This window comes from Perca fluviatilis, chromosome 10 (assembly GCF_010015445.1).
Source record: "Perca fluviatilis chromosome 10, GENO_Pfluv_1.0, whole genome shotgun sequence".
Lineage (NCBI taxonomy): Eukaryota > Metazoa > Chordata > Actinopteri > Perciformes > Percidae > Perca > Perca fluviatilis.
In genome coordinates, this window is record NC_053121.1 from 4,216,061 (window position 1) to 4,240,891 (window position 24,831).

At 40.5% G+C, this 24,831-nt stretch overlaps 1 protein-coding gene across 1 annotated transcript in view; it reads right to left on the minus strand.

Annotated features, from left to right (window-relative positions):
• aff2 (AF4/FMR2 family, member 2) overlaps window positions 1–24,831 on the minus strand; it is a 181,427-nt gene that overhangs the window by 76,916 nt on the left and 79,680 nt on the right. The window contains exon 8 of the mRNA XM_039813457.1: window positions 15,373–15,410. Within this exon, the coding sequence (XP_039669391.1) occupies window positions 15,373–15,410 (38 nt within the window). The remainder of the gene's footprint in view (window positions 1–15,372; window positions 15,411–24,831) is intronic.

A 24,831-nucleotide genomic window follows, 5' to 3' on the forward strand; every position in this document is an offset into this window, starting at 1 on the left:
ATTACAACCAAATCACATTTCTATGAAATAATAAGGAAACTTGACCACAAAATAAAGTGTTACCATTTAGTTTCCAAACATAAATGTCTAAATGTTGTTTCAAAGCCTGCTACTCAGCAAACAAGTCTGGTGAGCTAAACATACCAGCTCTCAAAAATACTGAATCAACATGTCTGAATAACTGCATAGAAACTCCCCCCAAGGCCACCAAACCGCTCAAAGATTCAACTAAATATTACAGAAGACACAACCTCAGTGTGCTTAATGGCAGCTACAGCCCTAGACAAACATTCAAAGAGTTAAGTGGGCACTTATTTTTCAGACAAAAACAGCACGTATAACAAAAACTAGCACTTCTTTTAACTGGATGAGAATAATAACCATCTGGGGCTCTCCTCCACTGAATGTGGATTGATTGAGGAATGATGTGCAGCCTAGTCTAGACAGTGCATCACAGATGCAGTCGACTGCCTCTTATTGTGCCACAAAAAAATAAAATTTGGTGTATGCCTTTCATCCAAAGCACCTTATTGTTTGATGAGTGTCTACGTTTTAACTCTGAGAAACAAATCACTTCCCCTGGTGGGCTAGCCCAAATTTTTTATACGACTTTTGGCAAGAAATCAAGGTGCGAACAAACATCAACTGCTTTGTGTGTCTGCTTTGTAGAAAGGTGCTGTTCTCACTTGTCATTAGAGCTGAAAATGCTAGATGAAATAGGATTTTTGGGATGGCTGGGCCTTGTCAACCCAGTTCTCACTCCCAACTCGTCAAATACTGACGCTTGGCCAGTGGCTCTCAGCGTCAGATACCGACGCTAAAATCGCCCTTCAGCGTCTGTACCGAACGCACCGGGCAGAGCAGCAGCTCGACCGCGGCGCTGTAAGATGACGTAGTATTAAGAGCTACAACGGTAGCGAGCAGTATGAAAGAGCGAAAATCCGCCTAGGGAGGTTGGTTGGGGTGGTGGATGGGTCAAACAATACATGACTTTCACCCAGAAAAACAGGGGTTTGTGTCCCTTTCGTGTCCAGTTCTTGTCCCACGTGTCACCGAAAAGTACATTTTGTAAATGTTAAACGCTAAAATCACCCTTCAGCGTGTGTGTAGAACGCACCGGGGAGAGCAGCAGCTACAGAGGGTTTGAATATGACGTAGCACTAAGAGCGACTACGGTAGCGAGTAGTATGAAAGGCCGAAAATCTGCATTAGGAGGTTGGTTGCGGTGGTGGATGGGTCAAACAACATAGGACTTCGGGGATCGTGTCCCGCGTGTCACGTTTCCTAAACACAACCATCCCTTTCTTCCTGCGTGTCATGGAAACGTAAGTCCACCCACAACCTTTTCCTTAACCTAACTGCATCAATAGTCCCGACCCAGCGCGTTTAGATAAAGCGCGTTGATATGACACTAAAGGAGACTTTTAGCGTCAATAACAACGCCAAAGGCACTTGACCAAGCGTTCGTATTTTACGCGATGGGAGTGAGAATGTGTTGGCATGTCTAAATATGACGCCAAAGGGCTTGTCGCAAGTCCAGAGAGCGTCAAATAGTTACGCCAAGAGTCCCGACCAACTTTTTGAGAGACTTTTTGCGTCAAGAAAAAAACAGCAATTGCACTGGGAGCGAGAATGTGTTGCCCAACTTGTCAAATACTGACACTTGTCAGTACAAGTAGCTCGACATAACCAAAGGAGTACATTCAGGTACAATTCCATTTATTTACATTGTTCCCCTTGCGAAGGCCGAAACCGTTATGGGAAAAATTTCAGGAGACGCGAAATTTGCTCAAAGGACGAAACTTTGCGTTAAAGTTTGTGTGCAGTGAGAAACTGTGTTGGCTTTGTCATGTATGACAGTGCATAGCAGAATGTATAGTATGATAAGTATTACACTCTAATTCTTTATTGGCTGTCTTATACTGTACTTACAACATGAAATGTCTCTTTGACTTGAAAACGCCAATGGGTTGTACATGCTGTGGTAAATCATGCGAGGCACATTTAATAAATTGGATGGTAGTCTTTTTATTGCATTTTCATTTGCCAAAAGATAGGACTGGAAGCATGAGACTAGTCGCGATGGGAGCGAGAATGCGTTGGAAGTTAAAGGAAAGCACGAGTATCTTCTTCCTCTCAATGGGATTTTCAGTTGAGTGCTCTCTAGCCTATATTATTCTGGCAACACAAACACTATGTGCTGGAGGAACAAGATGAAAGGAGATGAATATGTGTGTGAAAGCATTACATCTGGCTCGCTGTCCTCTCTTTTTTTTTTCCCCCTCAGAAATCCGCCATCAGCTGTTGAAAATAACTCAATGCAGTCGGTGCCAAATTAAAATGCAACGCCAGCTGGTGCAGACTTGACAGACCTTAGCTTTTTACTGGACATTTTAACTAAATTCATATGGATTTTTGTTAAACAAAGTACAAAGTTAAAGGTGCAGTAGGTAAGCCTTCTAAAACTAACTTTCTGTCATATTTGCTGAAACTGTTTGAGTAGAACTACATGAAGCATCCTCCGGGTTAAAAACCCAACATTTATAAACCGAGAGCCACAGCCAGAAGTTGTGAACTTGAAGATTTTCATTTAAATAAAATGTCTCTTAAAAAAGGTGCAGTAGGTAAGACTTATAAAACTAACGTTCTGTCATATTTGCTGAAACTGACCCAATGTTCCAGTAGAACTACATGAAGCAGCTAATTAAAAAAAAAAAAATCTGGCTCCTCTGGCATCACCTCCAGCCTGTAGTGCCATTTGCAAAAATCCACCGCTCCCTGTTCAGATGCACCAATCAGGGCTGGGGGGGGTGTCTAACTGCATGTCAATCACTGCTCATGCACACACATTCATTCTCCCTTGTGGGGGGAGGGGTTTAGGAGACAGCTTTGGGCTTTAGCAGAAAGAGGGGGAGGGACTGAGAATTGGTGATGTTTTGCTAAGTCCTGGATCTTCGCAATCCTACCTACAGCACCTTTAAGACAATAAAGGTCAGTTGTCAGTTGTGGTAGAATATCTGGGAAATACTGTAGTTTTTCACCCATTTGTTAACAGGTATTTTTGGATCTTTTATTCAGTTATACTTTCATTCCCACCTCAGTTCTCAATACCAGCCACATATTATATCTTTTATTGCCCATAATGACTTGTGTTTCCTCATTCATGCATCTATAATTCATTTTCAGCTCTATGTAACAATGCAGAACTAAGGAAAACAAATAACACAAACAGCATGTAAACATATTGTCGCTGTCCGGCAGAAACCTCCTATCCCCATATTTTGTCATTTCATTTTTAATTGGTTTTAATAAATCAATGCTATTTGTAGCCCTTTACGTCTGTCTGTGGATTTTACAAATATTTAAACAGTACAGTGATTTTATCTGTCTTTGTCGAAGCTAGTTAGCTTAATACAACGTTTTCAAATTTGCCTTTTTTTTTATTTCCCGAAAAAAAACGGTTTTAGACCGCGCCCGACAGGGATGATATAATTTCCTCTTCAGTGTTTCGGTCTTTTCTACAGTATATTATCACATGTCTTGTGCTTATTTAGGACACAGAGCCTTCACTCTCTGTTTTCTGTGTGCATGCCTGTGTCAATGCTGCATAAGTAACACAGATAAGACTTACAAAATAGCCTTTGTCAGATCTTCAGGCGCCAGCGGAGCCTTTGGTGTCTCTCTGTTTATTTGTGTGATAAAATCACAAGCACAGCAGGGGAAATGAAAGCCTTACAGCCTTGACAAAATGATCTGTTGGTTTGATACGTCCAGTGGGCCTCACAAGATCCAAACGACACACACATACTTGCAAGCTGCAGCGAAGCTAGCAGCTACACTTTGGTGTACAGCGACTTACAAATCTGGCAGGATTCATGGTTGGCGCTATCAACAAAGGTCAAGGGGAGAACTGGCTAGCAAATAAACGTCACCGTCTTACAGTACACCCGAGAGTTCCCTGTAAAAGACTGTTGTGTGGATGCAGGACTTGTGTTTTCAGTAAAAGGGATATGGCCTGAAAATAAGAGTAGTCTTTCTGGCGAGGTCAGTGACTCGAGTCTGTTCGGTTTGTCCCGTGCCGTCGTCAGCCTTCATTTTGGCTGACCTGACATGTTCAGTCGGCGGCAGGGCAGTCGGGACTCACCCGGAAATGGGGAGCGGAATGAGCGTGACTAGAGTCTCTCAAAATCTGACGAAAATCTTTTAAACTGACCTTTGTTGATCTGAAATGAAGACAGATTCAGCAACTGCACGGCCTATTTCTCGCTTAAAATGTTTTCAGAAACATGTTTCAGTGAACTATTTTAGTACAATATGAGATCGTATTCTGAACGAGCCGCCATGACAGTCTGGCTTTGAATTTCCGGAGAAAACAAACCCATGTGACGCGTTCGTCCAATCAGCTGCCGGTTTTCATTTCTTGGGCAACAATACAAAGTAGCGCCGCCTGCTGCTATGGAGATGTATTACGTTTCTCAAGTCGGTGTCACCTCAGTGTGTTCTGAGGCAGTTTTTTGGACATCGGGGACCCGACTGATTATTTCGACTGGCTTTTCTGCAGAGGGTCGGCCGTCTGGTTGGTGTGTACCGGCTTTAAGCCGCAGCGCCACGTTCGAAAAGTGGCTGATGGACTGCCACTGTGGTACAGCGGCAACAACCGATCCCCTGGCGGCACAGGCCGCTCTCTACAGTGACATGTGCTGGTCGAAGGCATGCGCCTTCGTCACAAGGCGATGCAACATCCTCTTTCTTGGCCAATCAAATACATACAATCACAGTGCAAGATGACTTCGATTGGTGCGTTTCTATGGTTTACCTTGTGATTATCATGACAAAATGAAATGATTGTCTCAATCATAACTGTTTGTATAATCCTCTCATAATACTATACACCGCTGAGCAGCGAGTTCTAACTCAGAGTGGACTTCCTGCTTCACATTTCATTGTGTCACCGTCACCTTAAACAACTTGCATTCGCCCCGCCCGAAAGTACATTATGAGCTCCAACTTCTAAAAAGGTTTACTAATTGAAATTAAAGTATTGATATTTTGAGTCATACATCTGCTAACGGGCAGGTGGCAATTGAGCAAAGCAACCAAACCATTAATATTCAAATAGGATCACTTGTCAGCACACATGACACATGATTTCAACTTCATTTCCTGTTCCTTTGACTCTGCCATATATTGTCAGTCTCAATTACAAGTACATTGTAATTAGGACAAACAAAGAACACTGGGTCTCAATCACCAACCATTTTTAAAACCCACTTACACGGTTTTCACAAAGACTTTGACGTTCACCTATTTAGGAGTTAAGGAACTGTGGGAACAGAATCAAAGCACACTCTAGAGCACACATATGCACATTTGAGTGCTGACATGTTTGTGCAAAAATAATTGCTTATTGTGTTTTCTTCAATTTTACAGTTGGATATGTGACGGGTCCTAAGCCCCAATACCTATTGAGTCCCTTTGGTGGCTGGGATCTGGGGATTGGCTAATAAGGACTGATGATGGACACCTGGATCAACTGATTGCTCGCATGTCCATAAATAGGAGTGCCAGGGCAGTCACTCTTCCTCGCTCCCTCCAGGAGGCTGCTTGGTTTGTTTGGCTTTAGTTACTTTTGCGTTCTAGCCTTGATACACCTACACACATCCATACATTACACACATTACTGATTAACTGATTGCACGCTTATCTTTCCGTGCGTTCGTGGACATCGGAAAAACACTTTTCCGAGTGAAAACGTCCCCATTCACGTCACTTCCTCTGGGAATCAGAGGTGGGAAACTCGGGCTGAATTTTGCTCACCGAGTTTCCCAGTTGGTGACGCGTTGTTGACAACTGACTTTTGATGGAGGCGACTTTGGTTCACAGAAAATATTTCAATGACAATTGTTTATTGTGGACAAATGCCTCTGCCAAGAAACATACACAGACATAATATGTTTCAAATTATTCATAAATAGGCCCATGTATATAAAAAAACAACAACACATTATCAGTGTCCTTTCCCGTTGGTTGTCCTGCAGATAACACAAACACACACCTGGCGATGTGCTGTTTCTATGCTCGCATAAGAAAACAGCAGCAAATCTTTTGTTATTGTGGCCTCCATGTTTTCACACACCTGATGCTCTAGGCTACGGCCAGCCGTTGGTGGCAGTCACGCAACGAGTTGTTATGCCAAACGCCAATATAACAGAAGAAGAACAACGCGCATGCCGACCATGTGAACGCGACTAACCACGGGGGCGGTCCCTGTTATTCCGAGGTGGCATGAACGCGCCATTTGTTTATTACAATAAATTGGATTTGGTTGAGCAAACGTGTGGTCTCCACCTTTTTATCATGCCTTTGAGCCAGGTCGTATAGGATTTAAAATGCAATACTATTTTTTTTTTTTATCACATATTTTTAAATAACTGATTTCATTTTCCAAAGCTATATGGTCTGTGCCATCCAATAATTAGTGATTAACCCAGCTATTTATAGGCCCAAAGTAGGCCTGTTTATGCGCCCTACAGGCCTACTCCCACAGTGGATACTGCTGCTGCATGATGTTGAAGATTGAGCCCTGAGGAGGGAACGCGTTTTCCAGCACCATGCTGATCTATATGCAGAGAGGGAGACGCTACTAAATATGACTGCTCGTTTGGCATTCACTTCCTGCAGAAGTACCTCCACTTCAGAACTATTGATTGATTTAATTGATTGATTTTTTGGAGTCCAGTGCTCCACCCTCTTTAGACTTTCGTTTGAGCATTCTAGACTTCATTCTCTAAACCTTTCTTTTGATTTTCTCTGTGTGCACACGGCCCTGCAGTCTCATGGCGTTGGTGGATTGGTGCGCACACATCTGTCATGAATCTGATTCTCACGACCTCTCAAGAACAACATTGGCACATTAGCTATTTCAGTGAAGATGTCCAGCATTATGTGTTCGGCGCGGGGCTGTCGTAACAATTGGATTAAAAGACGGGTATCCTTGCAACAATACTGTGTTGTCCACGGGAAAACCAGGGCAGGATGTTGTGGGGCAGTTTTTAATCTTCATCCTCCGCCATCCATCTACCCACTCGGTCGAGTTCATCAGCCTCGGGTGGCGAAATAAAATCCCTCCATCCGACATTTTAACGTTGCTTTTCGTCTCTTCCATCGAAATTCGTCGGGTTTTTAGCTAACTAGCCGTAGCTAGCCGACCGGAAGTTTAAAGAGAAAGTGGAAGACAAGAAATTTTAAAAATGGGCGGGGCTGAATAAGGTGAATATCGACAACATTTCATTTACGGGGTTGTTCCGGTGCTGCCGGAGGTTCGGCCGGACGTCCCTCATTTTCAGCTCCTCAGATCTCTGCAGGGTAAATCCAGACAGCTAGCTAGACTATCTGTCCAATCTGAGGTTTCTGTCGCACGACTGAAACAACTTTTGAACATACACGTACATTTTCCACCAAAACAATTTCCTTCCTTCCCTTCCTTTTTTTTTTGATTTCTTTATTTAAAAAGGGACAATGCACATTAATCAACATGAGTACAATGTCCAACATGTAAATGTGCCAGATTTAGCCATACAGTCTAATTTTCATCTGCAGTCCCTAGCAGGTTGATGACTTAAAAAACAATAAATACAATACAACAATACAAACAAGTACACATAAGATAAGAACAACATATGCTGAGATAGATAAAAACAATTATGATACTACATTGACGTTGTTGCTCCGTCAGGCGCTTAGCGCCAGCAAAGACGATTGTGATTGGTTTAAAGAAATGCCAATAAACCAGAGCACATTTTGCTCCCATCCCGGAATGTTGTGTGGACTTGCCAGACCTCCTCTGCAGCGCTGCGGAGGAGGGTCTGACAATGCGTGATTAGAGTGTGATAACCTTTTTTGTTTTTCTATTAAGCAATTATTATATTTTGTTTATATTTAGGATTGTACTTTTAGAACGCTGTCCTTTGTGTCATGTTTGAGCTGTTCTGCTTCTTAGACCTTTGCACCAAACATGATGTGATGGCTGCAGCACTTAATCTCACAGGTCATGGCTGATGCTTACCCTCCACTTTGCTCTTCTCCCAAGACTTCTGCTGACTGTGTGGTCGCCTGAGACAGGATGTCAGGACCATTTTCTCTCTTTTGCACGACGCTTTGCACGTTCAACCTTGACATGAGAAAATGTCTTGTTTACCACCTGCATTCATTGATTACGTCCTGAAGGCCTCCCTTATGAACCTCCACCATCCTTGTTATTTTCCTTAGAAAGAATCTCTTCAAGTTTAAGATTAGTCTGATTTTAGTATTTAGAAATACAATAACAGGATAGTGAAAACACATGTGACACATGGCTGCAGTTTAGATTATGTATTGAACTACCTTGACCCAAACAACCCAGCAGGGATAATTGGACTAGGGTTATAGAAAAGAAAACTATTTCTTTCTAATTTTTTTTCAGTGGTTTTATTTTCATTGAGTTTTGAGTACAGTAGCTTTAATTTAAGACACATACGGGGCCAGAGCTACTACAGAGGTTGAGTCTTTATTTTAGAATATTTAGTGAGTTAAATCACTACAGAAAAATTACCGTTGAGATTTCAAGGCAAATTTGGATTCATTTAGACTAAATATCTTAATTATATACCTGGCGGGGTAGAGAAGGCTTAGAACCTACATTTAGACCATAGTGCATGGAGATACAATGTTAGGGGAAAATATAGTAAGCAGATAAATGAATAAATAAAATGTAAAATTTTGTGATCTTTGTAAATATTCGTAAGATCTTTTTGGAGTTTGGTTGGTCGTTAGTCAAGGATGAATTAGGTGGGTGGGGTTGTGCTTGGGGAATTCATGACCTCAGTATTTCTAAAATCCTGGTCACAGCCCTGCATGTATGCATGTTTGATTATACTCTTCTGTCAGTGATATTAATGTTTGCTAATATCACTGGTTTTGTAGCGTAAAAAAAATCAAATAATAATTGACTCATTGTATTGAGGTGGTATGCAATATTTTGCAGTTATTGACTGCCTGGGTCTATTCATTATTTATACATACTATACTGTGCCATTCCTCATACATGAATTCAGATATTGGAGCAGATATTAGCATCCTATAATCATTAGGTTTTCCTCCATGTGCTCTTTTAAACCCTCCAGGGTCCATCTGTGCTCCACTGTACCGTTCAGTTTGGACTGTGTCACCATTAATTAACTGGCAGGAATTGAACATAAGGAGGACAATCAACAGACAATAGACAGTTACAGCTTTTATTTCTCCTCCCAATTGCCTCTGCTGGAAAACTGAATTGATCAGCCTCTGAAAACAATGGAGCGGATGGCTTTGAGCCAGACAGGCCATGGCTCAGATAAAGTGCATCCAGCAGAGACAAGATGTAACAGAGTGTGAAGCAGGAGGATCATGCTGAAAAACCGCTCAATAGGAGTTCTTAAAGTGAGTGAAGAACTGAGCGAGAATATGTAGAATTATAACGGCATTACAGGATTGTGAAATGAAGACGTGGAGGCCATCTGGGCTAAGTTCATCTGTCATCTTATCATCTGCCTTCAGCTCACTGGTTCTGCCCTCTACTTGGCAGGGCTTCCCGCTGCACAGCTGGCTTTAAAATCTCTCTCTCTGTGTGTGTGTGTGTGTGTGTGTGTGTGTGTGTGTGTGTGTACACTCCAGCATGTGTGTGCATATTTTCTGTTTATCCGAGTGTAAACCTATGATATGTGGAGCCTTTTGAGGTGGTTTATGAAATGATTGCCGTTACTCCACTGCAGTCTACCAGTAGACATAAATAAATAAAGCTACTTGACTCGCTAACAGGACACTGGTGCACTCTTGTATGAATCAGTATCTTGTTAGTAAGTCAAGTAGCCTGGACTCAGCCTTTAAAGGTCCCATATTATGCTTATTTAAAAGGTTCATACTTCTATCTGGGGTTTTCTACTAGAACGCGTTTGCATGCATAATTGTTGAGAAAACCCCCCCGCCCCCATTATTTTTCTCATACTGTCTGTCTGAATATACCCGTTTTCACCCTCGCTCTGTTTTAGTGCCCGTCTATTTAAGCCACCCTCCAGTCTGCTCTGATTGGTCAGCGTTTACGGGTACCGTCACTGCAGCCGGGGAATGACTGTAACGGCACTGTAGCGGCACTTTCTACCAATGTATAGTATAGACATCACAACTGTGCGGAAGTCCTGACGGCTCGTTCAAAGGCACAGTTTCTGAATACGGGCTGTGTGCATTTCTCTGTGGATTGCGCGCTTGATACTTTCACAGTATTTATATGGCACCTAGACCTGCTTTATAAAAAAAGACATCTCACTTTTTTACAATATGGGATCTCATATATACAGTATAGTGTGTGTGTGTGTGTGTGTGTGTGTGTGTGTGTGTGTGTGTGTATGTGTGTACGTGTATGTTAATCTTGTTTTCTCATCATCTAATCACTCAGAACAAATAATCTTGCACACTGCACTGAGGTTTATTGTGTAATTAGTCAAGTTAAACATACAATACTAAGACTGTGTCTCATGTATCATACGTGCATTTATTGTAGATGGTTCATTGTGCGTCATAAATTATGAATTTCAAGCCTGAAAAATAAAACTTTTCATAAGCACAGTTGCTGACGAGTTCCATTCAGCAGTGTGTGCATGCATGTGTGTGTGTGTGTGTGTGTGTGTGTGTGTGTGTTTGCCCGGGGCAGTACTGTGGGGAAGGCTATAATAGGTTTCCATTCCTACATACATATGTAGTGTAATGCTCCCTGACAGCAGCAGAAGTGACAGTGTTTGAAGAAGTCATCACATTTGAACTCATGTCACTCTTGATGCATCTGACTGGCATCGTGCATCAATGTTCCTTAACCTGTCTGTGTTTTTAATCTGCTCTCTCCTCCTCCCATCGGCTTAACCCTTGTGTTGTCTTCCCGTCGACCATGACCTTGTTGTCCATCCAGGGCAAATATATGAATTAGAAATATTTTGTGCTTTTTCCAGTGATGTGTCACTTTTTTCAACGTTTTATTTTTAAATTCATTGCCAATAAACCTAATTTATATGATATTATACCTAATTTTGGAGTTACAAAAGCAGAAATTATGAATTATTTTGAATAATAGTTAAGCTCAAAGGATGTTGAGTGAATCACAAATTGGTTTATGTCAAAGTTTAGTCATGATACGGTTTTAAAAACCATTTAAACATGTTTAACAAACAAACAAAAAAATTCAATAAAAGTAATCATTAATTGTATGTGCAAAGATCGTACATCTGTGCATTCTTTTTATTTTTGGGCATTTTGGTTAAAAGAAATCCATATTTCTGATATAAAAACTTTGAAAACGGGTTAAATTTGACACAAGGACAACACAAAGGTTAATATCATAGACAGTAAAAGAATGGACACAGCGACTCCATATATTTCTACGGAGACTAGTGATTCAACTTAAACAGCTAATGTAAATCGAAACTGCCTGTGAGCTTCTCCTGTACTATACGGTAATTTCTCTACCGTGCGACAGAAAGTCGCGTGGTTATGACACAATCGTTAGCCTATTTTTATAAAAGCGTCTGCTACGGAGCCATAATGTGAGATACAAGGTAATGGAGCCTTTTATACATTGTCGTGTTTCTTTAGAAATAAACAATGGAACAAATGGAGTCTTTAAACGCTTCAGATGTAAAGTTATTTGCTGTCAAAGTGATGTCAAAATGAATGGGAGTCAATGGGATGCTAACGGGAGGTGATGGCTTATTAGCCTAGAATCTCCCCATTGGAGGTATGCTTTCCAGATGCATGCCTAACCCCTTGGTTAATATAAACAGGCAAAGTCCCTCCCCTTCTGTTGTACCCCATGGGACCTTATTTTGGAAAAAATATGTATGGTAGGCGAGGGGCGAATAATTTTTTGATTCGGTTTGAATTTTGCCATGAAGTTCACGTATGATGTTTTTCAATTTAAAGATCATTTTAGCGAGTCCAGAAAGTCTCAGCTTGTCGTAGTACCATTTTGTTTTGTGTAAAACCACTCAGTGAACTAAATAGGTCTTGTCTAGCACAGTATACGTCACATTGTTAGCTAGCTAGTTAACTTATGTTATGTATCGTGTAAGTACAAAACACACAACCTTTGTAGTTCTGCGAGACGTCACTTACGAGGTTTTTGGGTGCGTAGTCTTTCTAATTGCGTATTTTCAAAGTCCTTTACTTCAACAGTTTTACAACAAACGGAGACTTTTTTGACTTGCAAAATTGGCATTTTTTACATTTTTAATTGACACGGTGAAGTGTTAACGCTATTACTACTAAAATAATTAGATTAAAAAGACAGACCAACATAACTCCAGGCAGTTTTTTTCTCAGCTGGGTATATATGAAAGATAGGCTATAATGAAAATAAAATACAGGGAAGCAAATAGCAAAATGATTTTAAAGATTACACAGCAGAAATATCAAAATGATACGGTTAAATATACACTATACGGTGGGATGGATAGAGTGGGTGGTTGTGTGTGTGTGTGTGTGTGTGTGTGTTGTTGTGTGTGTGTGTGCGCGTGCGTGCGCAGCAGAATACAGATTGGTATGTGGGTGAGGTTGTCAGAGCAAGGATTAAAAGAACAAAAAGTGTGTGTGTCTGTATGGATGTGTGTGTGTGTGTGTAGCTCTCCATGGGGGATATAGCCAGTAGATCGCTTGCAGCATCTCTAGTCCCAGCGTCCCCCTGGATGTGTGTGTGTGGTACTCAGTAGATTGGGCTGCAGAGTGAATGGGCTCATTAGCGGTAGCAGAGTAACACATGGCCTGGGGCACACACACACACACACACACACACACACAACACACACACACACACACACACACACACACACACACACACACACAGAGTCACACTCCAGACTTGCATACTAATGCCTTCAGACTGTGAACACAACGAGCCTCATTTATAAAAGATTCTTATATTCTTATGCAGCAGTGTGAGCTTGACAACACATTCCAAGCAAAAGATGAACTTATGAAAAATGAATCTTGGTTGCCAAAATCAGCTTACATGAATTCTCTCCAATGTTCCGTGATGTAACAAATGCAACCAACATTTTTTTTTCTAATGATTAATTAGGTGACATGTTCCCCCAAGATGTTACAGCACCATAGTAATGCACCACAATGTGCAGCCCACACAGAATGTTACTGTGGGAAATGAAAACAGAGTTTATCACCTTCAGAAAAGACAAGGAAAAGACAAGAAAGTTATTGCGGACAGTTTTTCATCTACATTTTCTCCAGTCTGGTATCTTAGTCTAAATTACAAATTGTGAGCAGGCAGGGAATTTATACTTAAATGAGAGTCAAAAAAGATGTATGGACTCTCAATAAAAGACCAAAAAACAGGATTACTTCCTTCAGAGATGGCTGACCCAATATATATATATATATATATATATATATATATATATATATATATATAATATAATATAATATAATATATATATACACATTTTTTCTTTTTTGTATTATTTATTATTATTTACAAGGGCAAGCCCCATGTTTCACTTTAAAATGACAAATGCTATTTTCTGCCACTGGTCAGATGTGGTCAATTATTGTCTATTCACCGACAAAATTGAGTCAACGTTGTTACATTTTGATTTTAAATTTCAAAATAAAAACACCCTCACACTTCTAAAGATTTGCATATTTTGTCCCTCTTTTTTTACTTTTTTGAGATAAAATGTGTAACCTTTCCACATTAAAATGTCTAAAAACGACTATGTTATATATTTTGTTGAGTTGTGTACTTACATTATCCCAAATGTTTGCAACACAATGTTCAAACCCAGATAAATTTGTAATTTCATTCAACGGTTCATTCCATTTGGTCGCCTGTCTGTGGCGTCATGTCCCTTTGTGCATGTGTTGTCATGAATTGTCTTTTTTTATCCAGTTTTAAGCCACATTTTTGCTATACACTTACGATCTTGGTCATTAACCCTTGTGTTGTCTTCCAGTCGACATTGCAACTTTTAGTTTTTCTGGGTCAAGATTTAAAATTAAAACTCTATTTATTTTTTTTACTTTTTCGTCATCTTTTGCGGCGCTTATGTCACTTTTCACGATGTTGTTTTGTAATTTTTTTATACGATTTTGTCACTTTTGCTGACGTTTTTGAAGCTTTTTTCAACGTTCTTACATCAATAATTTTCTTCAAATGCTCTAAGATTGTAGCCTGGTTAACACCAGACCCTTGTCAGTTGTAACTGGAGGTCTGGGCAAGCTTCATTCACAGCCCATTTCCAAAGGGGCGTCATCAACGGACGCCGCTCAAATGACTCTGGGCGCAATTGGATTTTTTTTGCATGTTTGTGTGCTGCTGCGCTTCCCTGTGTGTGTAACAAGCATAGTGTGTGCACGCTGTGCATAAGCCTAGGTGCATTTTACTAATTTGCTGTTAAAATAACAATGAAATGCGGGCGCATTTCATCGCTGGATGGAAAATTGACAACTGCGTCGGTCTTAAACTAGCAAAGACACTTGCGTCGGGCTTTGCGCTGCGCCGGGTGCAGGATAGGGCCCTTTATGTCTTAACTATAATCCCAGGTGAGCATGCAGAAGCCCGGCTCAGATGTGGAGAGATTTATGCACTAACCTACAAACAGTGAGCATAGAGGACATCTGCTGCCTAATTTCAAATGGCACAGAGTTGAGTGTGTGAGTGCAGGCTGGCGACTGGGGTTATCAAGTGGGCACCTGCCATCACAGCTGTTTCAGTGAATTAGAGCCACTACACCTCCAGAAAGCCTAATAGCGGTTGTGTTTGCAATAACCTTCAGACATAACTAATCCTAGACAGAATCTTTGACCCACACTCACACACTTAAACGGCACCCAGCAACCTTAGCCTCTTTGCCTTTTTAGATTTAAACGTTGATATCCACAGTCACAGCGACTCCCGTGACCTTAACAGCGCTTTCAACAAACACTACACCCAACGCTGACCACCGCTGCCTCAATTCTATGTTTCAGGGCAAAGAGCACTTATTTATAGCTTGTTTGCTTGATATTGAGTCACACACACACACACACACACACACACACACAGACTTTATATACTCAGCCAAAGACACACTGGTCCCCAGACAATATAAAGAAGGATGATGCTTTAGCTAAGCGTTCTAATGCAGATTACAAACCGTTTACATTTCTCTCAGTCAAAACAACATGTACCAAACTGCATCTAACAAGCTTTTATATAGAAAATGTGAGGATCTCTTCTCCATTTGGTTGCACCACAATAGATATACCATCAAGATAAATAAATCACAATATTGCAACACAGAGTGCGGCCATTTGTCTTACCTTAGGGCTGTGCCTCTGGCTTTGGGCTTGTCAGACACCTGTCAATACAAATGCACAGAAACTGTAAGTTATATGCATTTATTTTGTGTGGATTTTGAGTGCAGTTGTAGAATTGCTTTAGGGTAACTTCATTTCTTTTCTCAACCTGGACCCTATTTTCTTATGTTTTTGTGTCTAAGTGACTGATGGGAACAACAATCTTTAAAATTGCGCGGTGCAATTGCGCACCTTCAGTTCTGTCCACAAATAGTGCTTGTTTGGCCACTGACAGGCTCAGATTATTATTCCAAGTGTCTGACGACATTATGGAAAGGATCCCTACAGAGATAGACCTTTTTGTTAAAGAGTAAGATCCTGTCAGACACTTAATAATCAGAGACAGTGGCAAAAACAGCACTTTTAGTGGACGGAAATTGATGGTGCACAAATGCCCCATAGGGTTACATTGCAGCCAGGTTTGCGACTGCCGGTTACAGTGTTTACGCTCAATACTGGACCAATTTCAAATATTTGTGTTCACATTAGTCACTTAGACACCAATGAATGCGAAAATACGGTCCAAGTTGAACAAAAATGAAATGACTCTTTAATTGAACTCAAATGTCAATAACTAAAGGATGCAAAGCATGGGTAAATGTGCCCTTTGGTTTTGCGGACATACAGGATTATACAGCCATATTATAAATTATGGTAATTGAATTTATATAATTTGTTTGGCTTGTTCGTGACAGAAGTGCATGAATGACCAACATGATGATGGATGTCAGTGGGGGTGCGTCTTGTCAAGTCATGTTTAGTGTAAATCCATGACTGACAGTGAAGGTAATGACATGCTGCTTTTTGAATGCTTTTATATAGGCCTTAGTGGTCCCCAATACTGTATCTGAAGTCTCTTTTATATAGGCCTTAGTGGTCCCCTAATACTGTATCTGAAGTCTCTTTTATATAGGCCTTAGTGGTCCCCTAATACTGTATCTGAAGTCTCTTTTATATAGGCCTTAGTGGTCCCCTAATACTGTATCTGAAGTCTCTTTTATATAGACCTTAGAGGTCCCCTAATACTGTATCTGAAGTCTCTTTTATATAGGCCTTAGTGGTCCCCTAATACTGTATCTGAAGTCTCTTTTATATAGACCTTAGTGGTCCCCTAATACTGTATCTGAAGTCTCTTTTATATAGACCTTAGTGGTCCCCTAATACTGTATCTGAAGTCTCTTTCCCAAAATTCAGCCTTGGTGCAGAATTACAGCCACTAAAGCCAGTCCCACAATGAGCTTTCCTTAGGATGTGCCATTTCTGTCTGTAGCTTTAAATGCTATTGAGGAGGAGAGGGGGACAAGGTGGAGGGTGGGGGTGTGGCCTTGACCAACTGCCATGCTTTGCTCGTTTGAAAGCCATGATTTCTCTCTCTCTTTCTCATGGTTGGGCCAAATTCTCTGGGCGGGCAAAGCAGAGAAAGGGGAGGTAACATTTCCCCTTATGACGTCATAAGGAGAAGATTCCAGATCGGCCCATCTGAGCTTTCATTTTCTCAAAGGCAGAGCAGGATACCCAGGGCTCAGTTTACACCTATCGCCATTTCTAACCACTGGGGGACCATAGGCAGGCTGGGGGAACGCATATTAATGTTAGAAAACCTCATAAAGTGAAATGTTCATGCCATGGGACCTTTAAGTCTCTCCAAACACACACCTCCTGTTGTGTGTGTTTGTATCAGCAAAATGATTTACATACAATTATCCATAAGGTGTAGCATTCATATATTTTCAAAAAACTATTTATACTCAGTTTATGCAATATGTTTATTTTCTTAAGTGCCATATTCTGGATATTTAATAACATTGCAGAGGAGACAAATACTACAGCTACTGCTATTATATATATACTATTACTACTGTTGAACGTGGGAATTGTAAAACAGTCCATTGCGGAGCTATTTGGTTGTTTCTGAATGTTCAGAAGATTACCAGTTTTGGTGATATGGTATAGTGTGACCGGCCATTGTTAGAAGAAAAGCATCTGAGATTTTGAGAATTAAATCATATCGTTAGAAACATGAATACGAGGAAAAAAAATTGGAATATTTTGAGAATAAAGTCACAATTTCTCCAGGAGAAAGTGTAAAGGTCCCAGATGGTAAAACGTGACATTTCCATTTCTTTTTGGACTATAAAGCAGGTCAAAGTGCTATATGAATACTGTTAAAGTATCAAAACACTCAATCCACAGAGAAATGCGCACAACCTGTATTCGGAAAACCAACAAGCTGTCTATGCTATATATATATATAGCAGCCCTTTCTACCTATATATATATATATATATATATATATATATATATATATATATATGTAGGTAGAAAGGGCTGCTACAGTGCTGTTACAGTCAATCCCCGGCTGCAATGATGGTGCAGAGAGAGGAGATGCAGAAGACCCGGAAACGCTGACCAATCAGAATTTATCCGTAGCAGAGCTTAAAGAGACAGGCGCTAAAACGAAGCGTTTGAGACAGAGGGTGAATACAGTTATATTCAGACAGACAGTATGAGAAAAAGAATGTCTTTTTTTTTAACATTAAAGCATATAAAGATGTTCTAGTAGAAACCCCCAAATACAAGTATGAACCTGAAAATGAGCATTATAAAGGAACTTTAATATTCAAAGAAAAAAAGTCACAATTAAAGAAAAAGTCTTAATATTTTGAGAAAAAAAGTATACTTTAAAAGAAAAAAAATATATATATATATTTTGAAATAAAAAAGAAAAGGCATATTAGAATAAAGTATTTAAACAGTATTTTGGGGGCTATACATTGGCTGGGCAAGAAATGAATCAAAATTACTAATTGGCTACTACGATAAATAATAATATATTCTTTATTTATAAAGACGTATTCCAAACGGTGTATGTATATATATATATATATATATATATATATATATATATATATATATATATATATATATATATATATATATATATAAACAAGGTTAGTGAAGTACTTTACAGAGAATAAAAAAAAAAAAAAAAAATCATAGATTGTACTAACTGATTCAACTTGAAAACACTATCTAGCTTTTCCCTTTCACCCACTTAAACCTCCACTCTTCTGACCCTCAATCTGCTCTCTGGCTCTCAATTCCTCTTAAGGGAAGAAGAGGTTTTTTCTCGTCATTAAAATGAGAAAAAAAACCTCTTTTTTCTCTATTTTTCCCTCCGCCCCATTCTTCCCTCCTTCCCTTGTTTCCTCCCTGCCCTCTCTCTTCACCCCAGCCTCTGTTCACTCTTTTATATCTATTCATACTTCCTCTCCTTTCAGTGAAAGAACGGGGCGATTAGGTTTGCCAGTGAGGCCTTTCCTTTCCTTTCCTCCGCTCACTTCTCCCCTCTCATCCTCTTTTTCTCCCTCCGTCGACTCAGAGTCAATTTTGTACATGACTACATCAATTACAATAGCAAAACAAAAACAATGAACTCAATTTCTGCAAATATCAGCCAATAATTCACCTTCAAGCACCGAAACCAAGCAATTCAAATGAGGTGCTCAAACACAAACAGGACCTTTTCTCGCCTCTGGCTTGTTTTTTCTTCTCTCTCCGTCTCTCTCTAAGAATAAGTTGATTAACTGGACCAGTGATGTTTCTGATAGATCAATGCGTGGCTGCAGGCTAGAACAACAAACCTCCTCAGATCCTTGGCTTTGAGAGACTTGCAGGGCTCATGGAGAGGATCTATGAGTGAATAAATTTAGCTAGCTGGTGGCTTTACTTGGATGTAAATAAAGAACAACCCAACCCGTATTTATTCACTCAATCTCCTCAGTTGCAACGCGGCTGGAAGTGTTGTTCCTGACGAAGAGGCCAAGCTCGTTTTTACCGAGAGCGACGCAATTCAAGCCTCGAAGCTTTACGACCTTAAAGCGCTCTGTATACGATTTTATTTTTATTTCTCAAATCTGCATATCCTCTTCTCCCTCGTTTCTCGTGTGGGTGCAAGATATCCCTGCATTTCACATCAGGCCTGGCGATGCAGTTTTAACAAGGCTTTAAACACCCCCGCACCATCTTCAACTGTAGCTGAACAATGAATTCTCCGCTTGTCTGTGCGGTGTCACTTTACTTTGCGTGATACACTTTATAAAGCTTTTTTTTTTTTTTAACACCTGAACACTGGGTTAAAAATCCTGAATTTCTGATGCAACTCTTGCGCCGAGGTTGCACTGCTGAAAATATAGCCGCTATGGATTTTTTACTAGTGCAAAAACAAAGAGACTCTAAATCCCCAATTTTAGCATCCTTCCGTTGGCTGCCGGCTGGATTTAACACAGCTGGTCCACTCAAGACTTTTTATATTCCCATTGACATCCGACTGTGCACAGAAATAATGTTAGCCTTTAGAATCGTGTGCATATCTTTAATATTTTAGTGCAAAATAATATCTTAACTCATCCTTGACTAGTCAGTATGACACACAACCGTGCACAGCGGGCGGCAGACAAATGGCAACCAAGATGAGATATCTTTACAGTATTCAATCAGCTGCCTTTAAGCCCTTGTCACTTTCACCCCTTCCATTTACTCAGTGAACTTACTGATTGATGCCTCCCTATACCTCACAGACACAGACACAGACACACACACACACACACACACACACACACACACACACACACACACACACTCTTGTTTGCTGTAGTCTGTGCTGACCATCTGTAGCAAGTTATCTCTGTGGCGAGGTGGATTAGTAGTAGCCTCCGCACTTTGCTTAGTTGCTGAATACATTCTGCTGAAATTCTACAGTAGACTGTACTCTGTTTTTTGAGATACAGGCATTTTTTTCATTCAGGCAGTGGTGTAGTCTAATGCATCGTAGTGGGTATACTGTACTGTAAATAAATATATTGGGCTATATATATATATATATATATATATAATATATATATATGGGCCCATATATATATATATATATATATGGGCCAGAATCTGCCTTTGGGGGAGGGGGGGCATATCATAGTAGGGGGGTCTGGGTGTCCTCCCCCCAGGGTTATTTTGAGTATCAAAGACTTCATTTCCTGCATTCGGACACACTTTTATGCACCAATTTACGGTGGAAATATCTTTATTTAGCCTATGCGAAGAAGAAAAACACAGATGACAATTCAAAATATATCAAAAATATAATGGAAAGTATGTTGTTGCGTGTCATTGGGCATTTTTTAGTGGGTATATGGAAATCCTGGAGCTTTCTTAGTGGGTACACTGTGTATACCTGCATCTCACGTAGACTACACCACTGCATTCAGGCATGTTAAAAACACGCAGGAACGAAATTTGACTCGGCAGCGTACACAATTAATAGCAATTGTCTTAGCTGCAATAAAATAATAAATATAATCTAAAATAGATATTAAATAAAACACAGTAAACAAAACGGGCAGCAGTTAAAATAATAGTGCATCAATAAGCAAGTGCAGAGGACAGACTTGAGTCAGAATCAGAATTGACTTTGTCTACTGAACATGCAACGGAATTTAAAGTGTTTTGGGGCAAACACACACACACACACCCACACACACACTGTGACTGTGTATGTAATCAGGCTGTTCTCATGAACCATTCAAACATATAGCAACGAAAAGTAATGCACTGCAATCCGTATGTAGCGCACGTACTTATTGCTGCATGCACTACATTAACTGCAGCTGTATAAGAGCGCTGTGGTGGGTCATAAAATAGCACTTTGAAGATGGGGAGCGCCCATAGGCGTAACTTACAGGAGGGATGGGGGGATATAACCACCTCCCCCCAATAATAAAAACTGGCCAATGCAACCCCCTAAAAAATAAATTAAGAAAAACTTCCTTAATATAAATAATGACATTTGCACCATACATTGTTGCAGAAAAATCCACCAGAATGCCGAAAATGAAGAGTTCGACGCACAACATTTCAATTTGGCTCAAAAGTGGAGATCTTAACCCTCCCATGTTGAACCCGAAGTTACGCCCTCGTTCTTGCCCCAGGGATAACAAGACTTTTACCCAGGAAACGCGTGTCCGTGTCGCGGGAGTACTACTTAAGGGTACTGGTGTTTTGAAAGCGCTGTATTTTATGTTGACACCACGTTGTGCTATTTCACTTTCAGATTATTTTCCATTGGATATTGAAGTTCATAAATAAGTGTTGCCGAGTGGCTTTATATCCATGGTATTGAAAGGGGGATTTCATTCTTGTGTTTTGTTGTGCATGATCAAACCCCCCGCACCCTCCAAGACACATTTACTGTGTCATGGAACCTAGTTAGCAGAAGCCATTGATTATACAGAAAATAAAGCAAAAACCACAGCAAAAAAAATAAAATCAAATGAAAACATTATTCTGAAAAACGTATAGGCTCAGTTTCATTAATTAAAGTTGTTGCTGTTAACTTCACACAGTGTTTTGGCACTCGTCTTGGTGTCCCTACAAGCATCCACACATGCTTTGCTTTTTCAGATTTTGCACATGCACATTTAAATCAACCCAGACTGTGATTTGAGGCACGCGATAACTATACGCTTTAGTTAACTCGTGGTAAGTTGCCATTGAAGTGGTGAAAAGTCAGACTTGCCTACTACTATTTTCAGCAGATGCAGATCCCACATACTCTGTGTAGGCTACACGCACTTATGTTTACATTCAGTGTGTGAATGTAAACATAGGTCATAAAACACTGTGATCAAGGAATTTGATTTTTGTTTTTCTTTCGGTCCTGCATGAAGCAATTCTTCTTCAATTCTGTTTCCAGGTGCATTACTGCCTCCAACCTTTGATCAGTGCAATTTGCTATGTTTCCATTCGCACATTTCAATGCAAATTAAGTGATATCGAATGAAAAATGGCTTATGGAAACAGTAATATTAGATTGAATTTCATGAATATCGACTCTAAGTTTGAGACGTTCGGTCTCATCAGATTTTATGCAATAAACGCCGATGGAAACGTTATTTGTAGATTAAATATTGAATTGTGATTATGTTTTAGGTCATTTTATGGTTAAACAGACGCACCTTACAGCTCAGAAGTGGTACCGGGAGTGCCGAAGCAAATGTACCTTAAGATGCAATGACTACAGCCTGTAGTACGATTGATGGCCAGCCCTTTCTATTGACAAAATCCCTGCAGCCTTCAGCAGGGGTTCTAATCGCGGGACGAGAGTCCTGTTGTGTTATTGTGCCATACACCTGTGGCACAAGGTGCGCTCTGGAGTTATGCAGCGAGATATCATGCGCCTTATCCACTCCAGGTAGGTAGTCTATATATATACCGTCGCATCATCCTCGTTCGTATGGCATTGTACACGCGATGGTCTTGCTGACCCCAAACGTTTTCGCCTACCACACTGTACTCTGCGCATGTAGCCAGTTTGTAGAGCGCAATTGTAATACGCTTCTCGATTGGAACCGGAGGGGCCATGGCTTAATCTAGGTCAAGGGACGGGCCAATAAAATTACACAACAGGTCAAATCGGAAAATGCTTCAACCAAAGGGTTTGTTTTAAGTGTATCTAAACCACGATCTTCCAGAACTGTTTGGAGCGCTCTCGTTCCCACCACCACAGGCCGCCTCTGTTGTCGTCGGGCATTTACATGCATCTGCATCATCATAGCTTGATATGTCGCTATCAGCTGGCACATAAACGCAATTAATACTTGTGCAATATGAATCATTTGTAGGTTGATGGCACGATTGTGTCTGGCAAACTTAACTTGAATGTTGTGCGAAAATGAATGGAAACACCATAAAATGTCTCAAATCAATTCGATATACCAATTTGACCGCGAAACAGCATGTGACATCGTTGCACACAGGTTTTTATTCACTTTAAAGCCGTTGGATGGAAACACACTTTCACCGGCTTTATTCGCTTGATTTTTTTTCCCCACATGCTCACACATGAACATGCATGTTCTCCTGTGCATGCCCGAGATAAACAAAATGAGGACCCATGAAAACAATGCTCCATTTGTTTTCAATTACACACATGAAAAATACGGATGTTTTGCCAGTATTTTACATTGGCGGTGCCCCGCCTACAATGAAGAGATCCTCTACTATTGTCAGAGGAAATTATTACATTTTTATTAAATAAAACATTAGTCTTATTAAGCATCAGGGAAACTGATCAGTGGCGCCACATCACACAGCAAAAGGCCACATACAGTATTTAATGAGTGAGGCTTTAACTACTACATCTACTAACTCAATTCCATTTTATTTATAGTCAAATCATAACAGGAGTTATGTCAGGACACTTTACAGATAGAGTAGGTCTAGACCACTCCACCACACTTTTCGCAGCAAGAACAAACGCCAAAGGCACCAGACCGAGCATTGCTTTTTGACACGATGGGAGTGAGAATGTGTTGCAAGAGCAAGTATTTGGTGCGACAGCAGCGTGGAAAAACGTCCTTTTAACAGGCAGAAACCGTAGACAGAACATGACTCTTGGTGGGCGGCCATCTGAAGCGACCGGTTGTAACTACTTTGATAACGAGACGAGATGCGTTGTAATTAATCCAAGCAGCACGCAGCAATGACGGGACATGAAAAACCTATTTATGATGGCTGAATTCCATTGAGCTACTACAGTTTCATGGTCCTGGTATTGTGCATGCATTGCTGACATGCATCACCGCCCCCGGGACACTTTAATAGAACAGAGCCATCATTAAAGGTGCCCTGCCACACATATTTCATGACTTTGTGGTAATGTCTTAAGTTCTACCATGGAATCTGTAACATTTTTTGTGGAAAAAAGAAAAGAAACAGTATAGAAAGCCTGCAGGAATACTCAGCTCGATTTGTGCCAGTTCTCATTAATATTCAACAAGCTAAGCTGCTTGACTCTGATTGGCTAACAGCTAGCCAATGAGAGCATGACTATCAGCATCCTTTACCCAAAGCAACTGGGCGAGTTCATGAATATTAATGAGCTCAGGCAACACCACGTCAGACTGACCGGCTTTTGTACCTGGCCTGATTTCTGAAGGATTTCTCTGCTTATTTTTTTTCAGTGGCTAGAGCTGACAGAGGAGGTAGCAGTTCATTTTCACATTCACGACATAACACAAACACATATGGACCTAACATATTTAAAAAAATATAAGTAAAAACTGTTTTGTGTGACAGGGCACCTTTAATGTTATCAGTAGCACCTGGGTCAAAAAGTCCAGGACAATAGAATCTGTTGACAGTTAGTATTGACCAGATTGACTTATATCACCAATGGCTTCGACTACACAGCTTGCTTAGCAGCTTTTTATTGGCACTAAGAGGAGTGACCACATCACACCCATCCTTGCCGCCCTCTACTAGTAACCACTGAGTTTTAGAATTGATTTTAAGGTTGCTTTCACACCTACCTCGTTTGGTCCGTTTAAAACAAACCCTGAAGCGTTTTGTCGGACAGTCCGGTTGGTT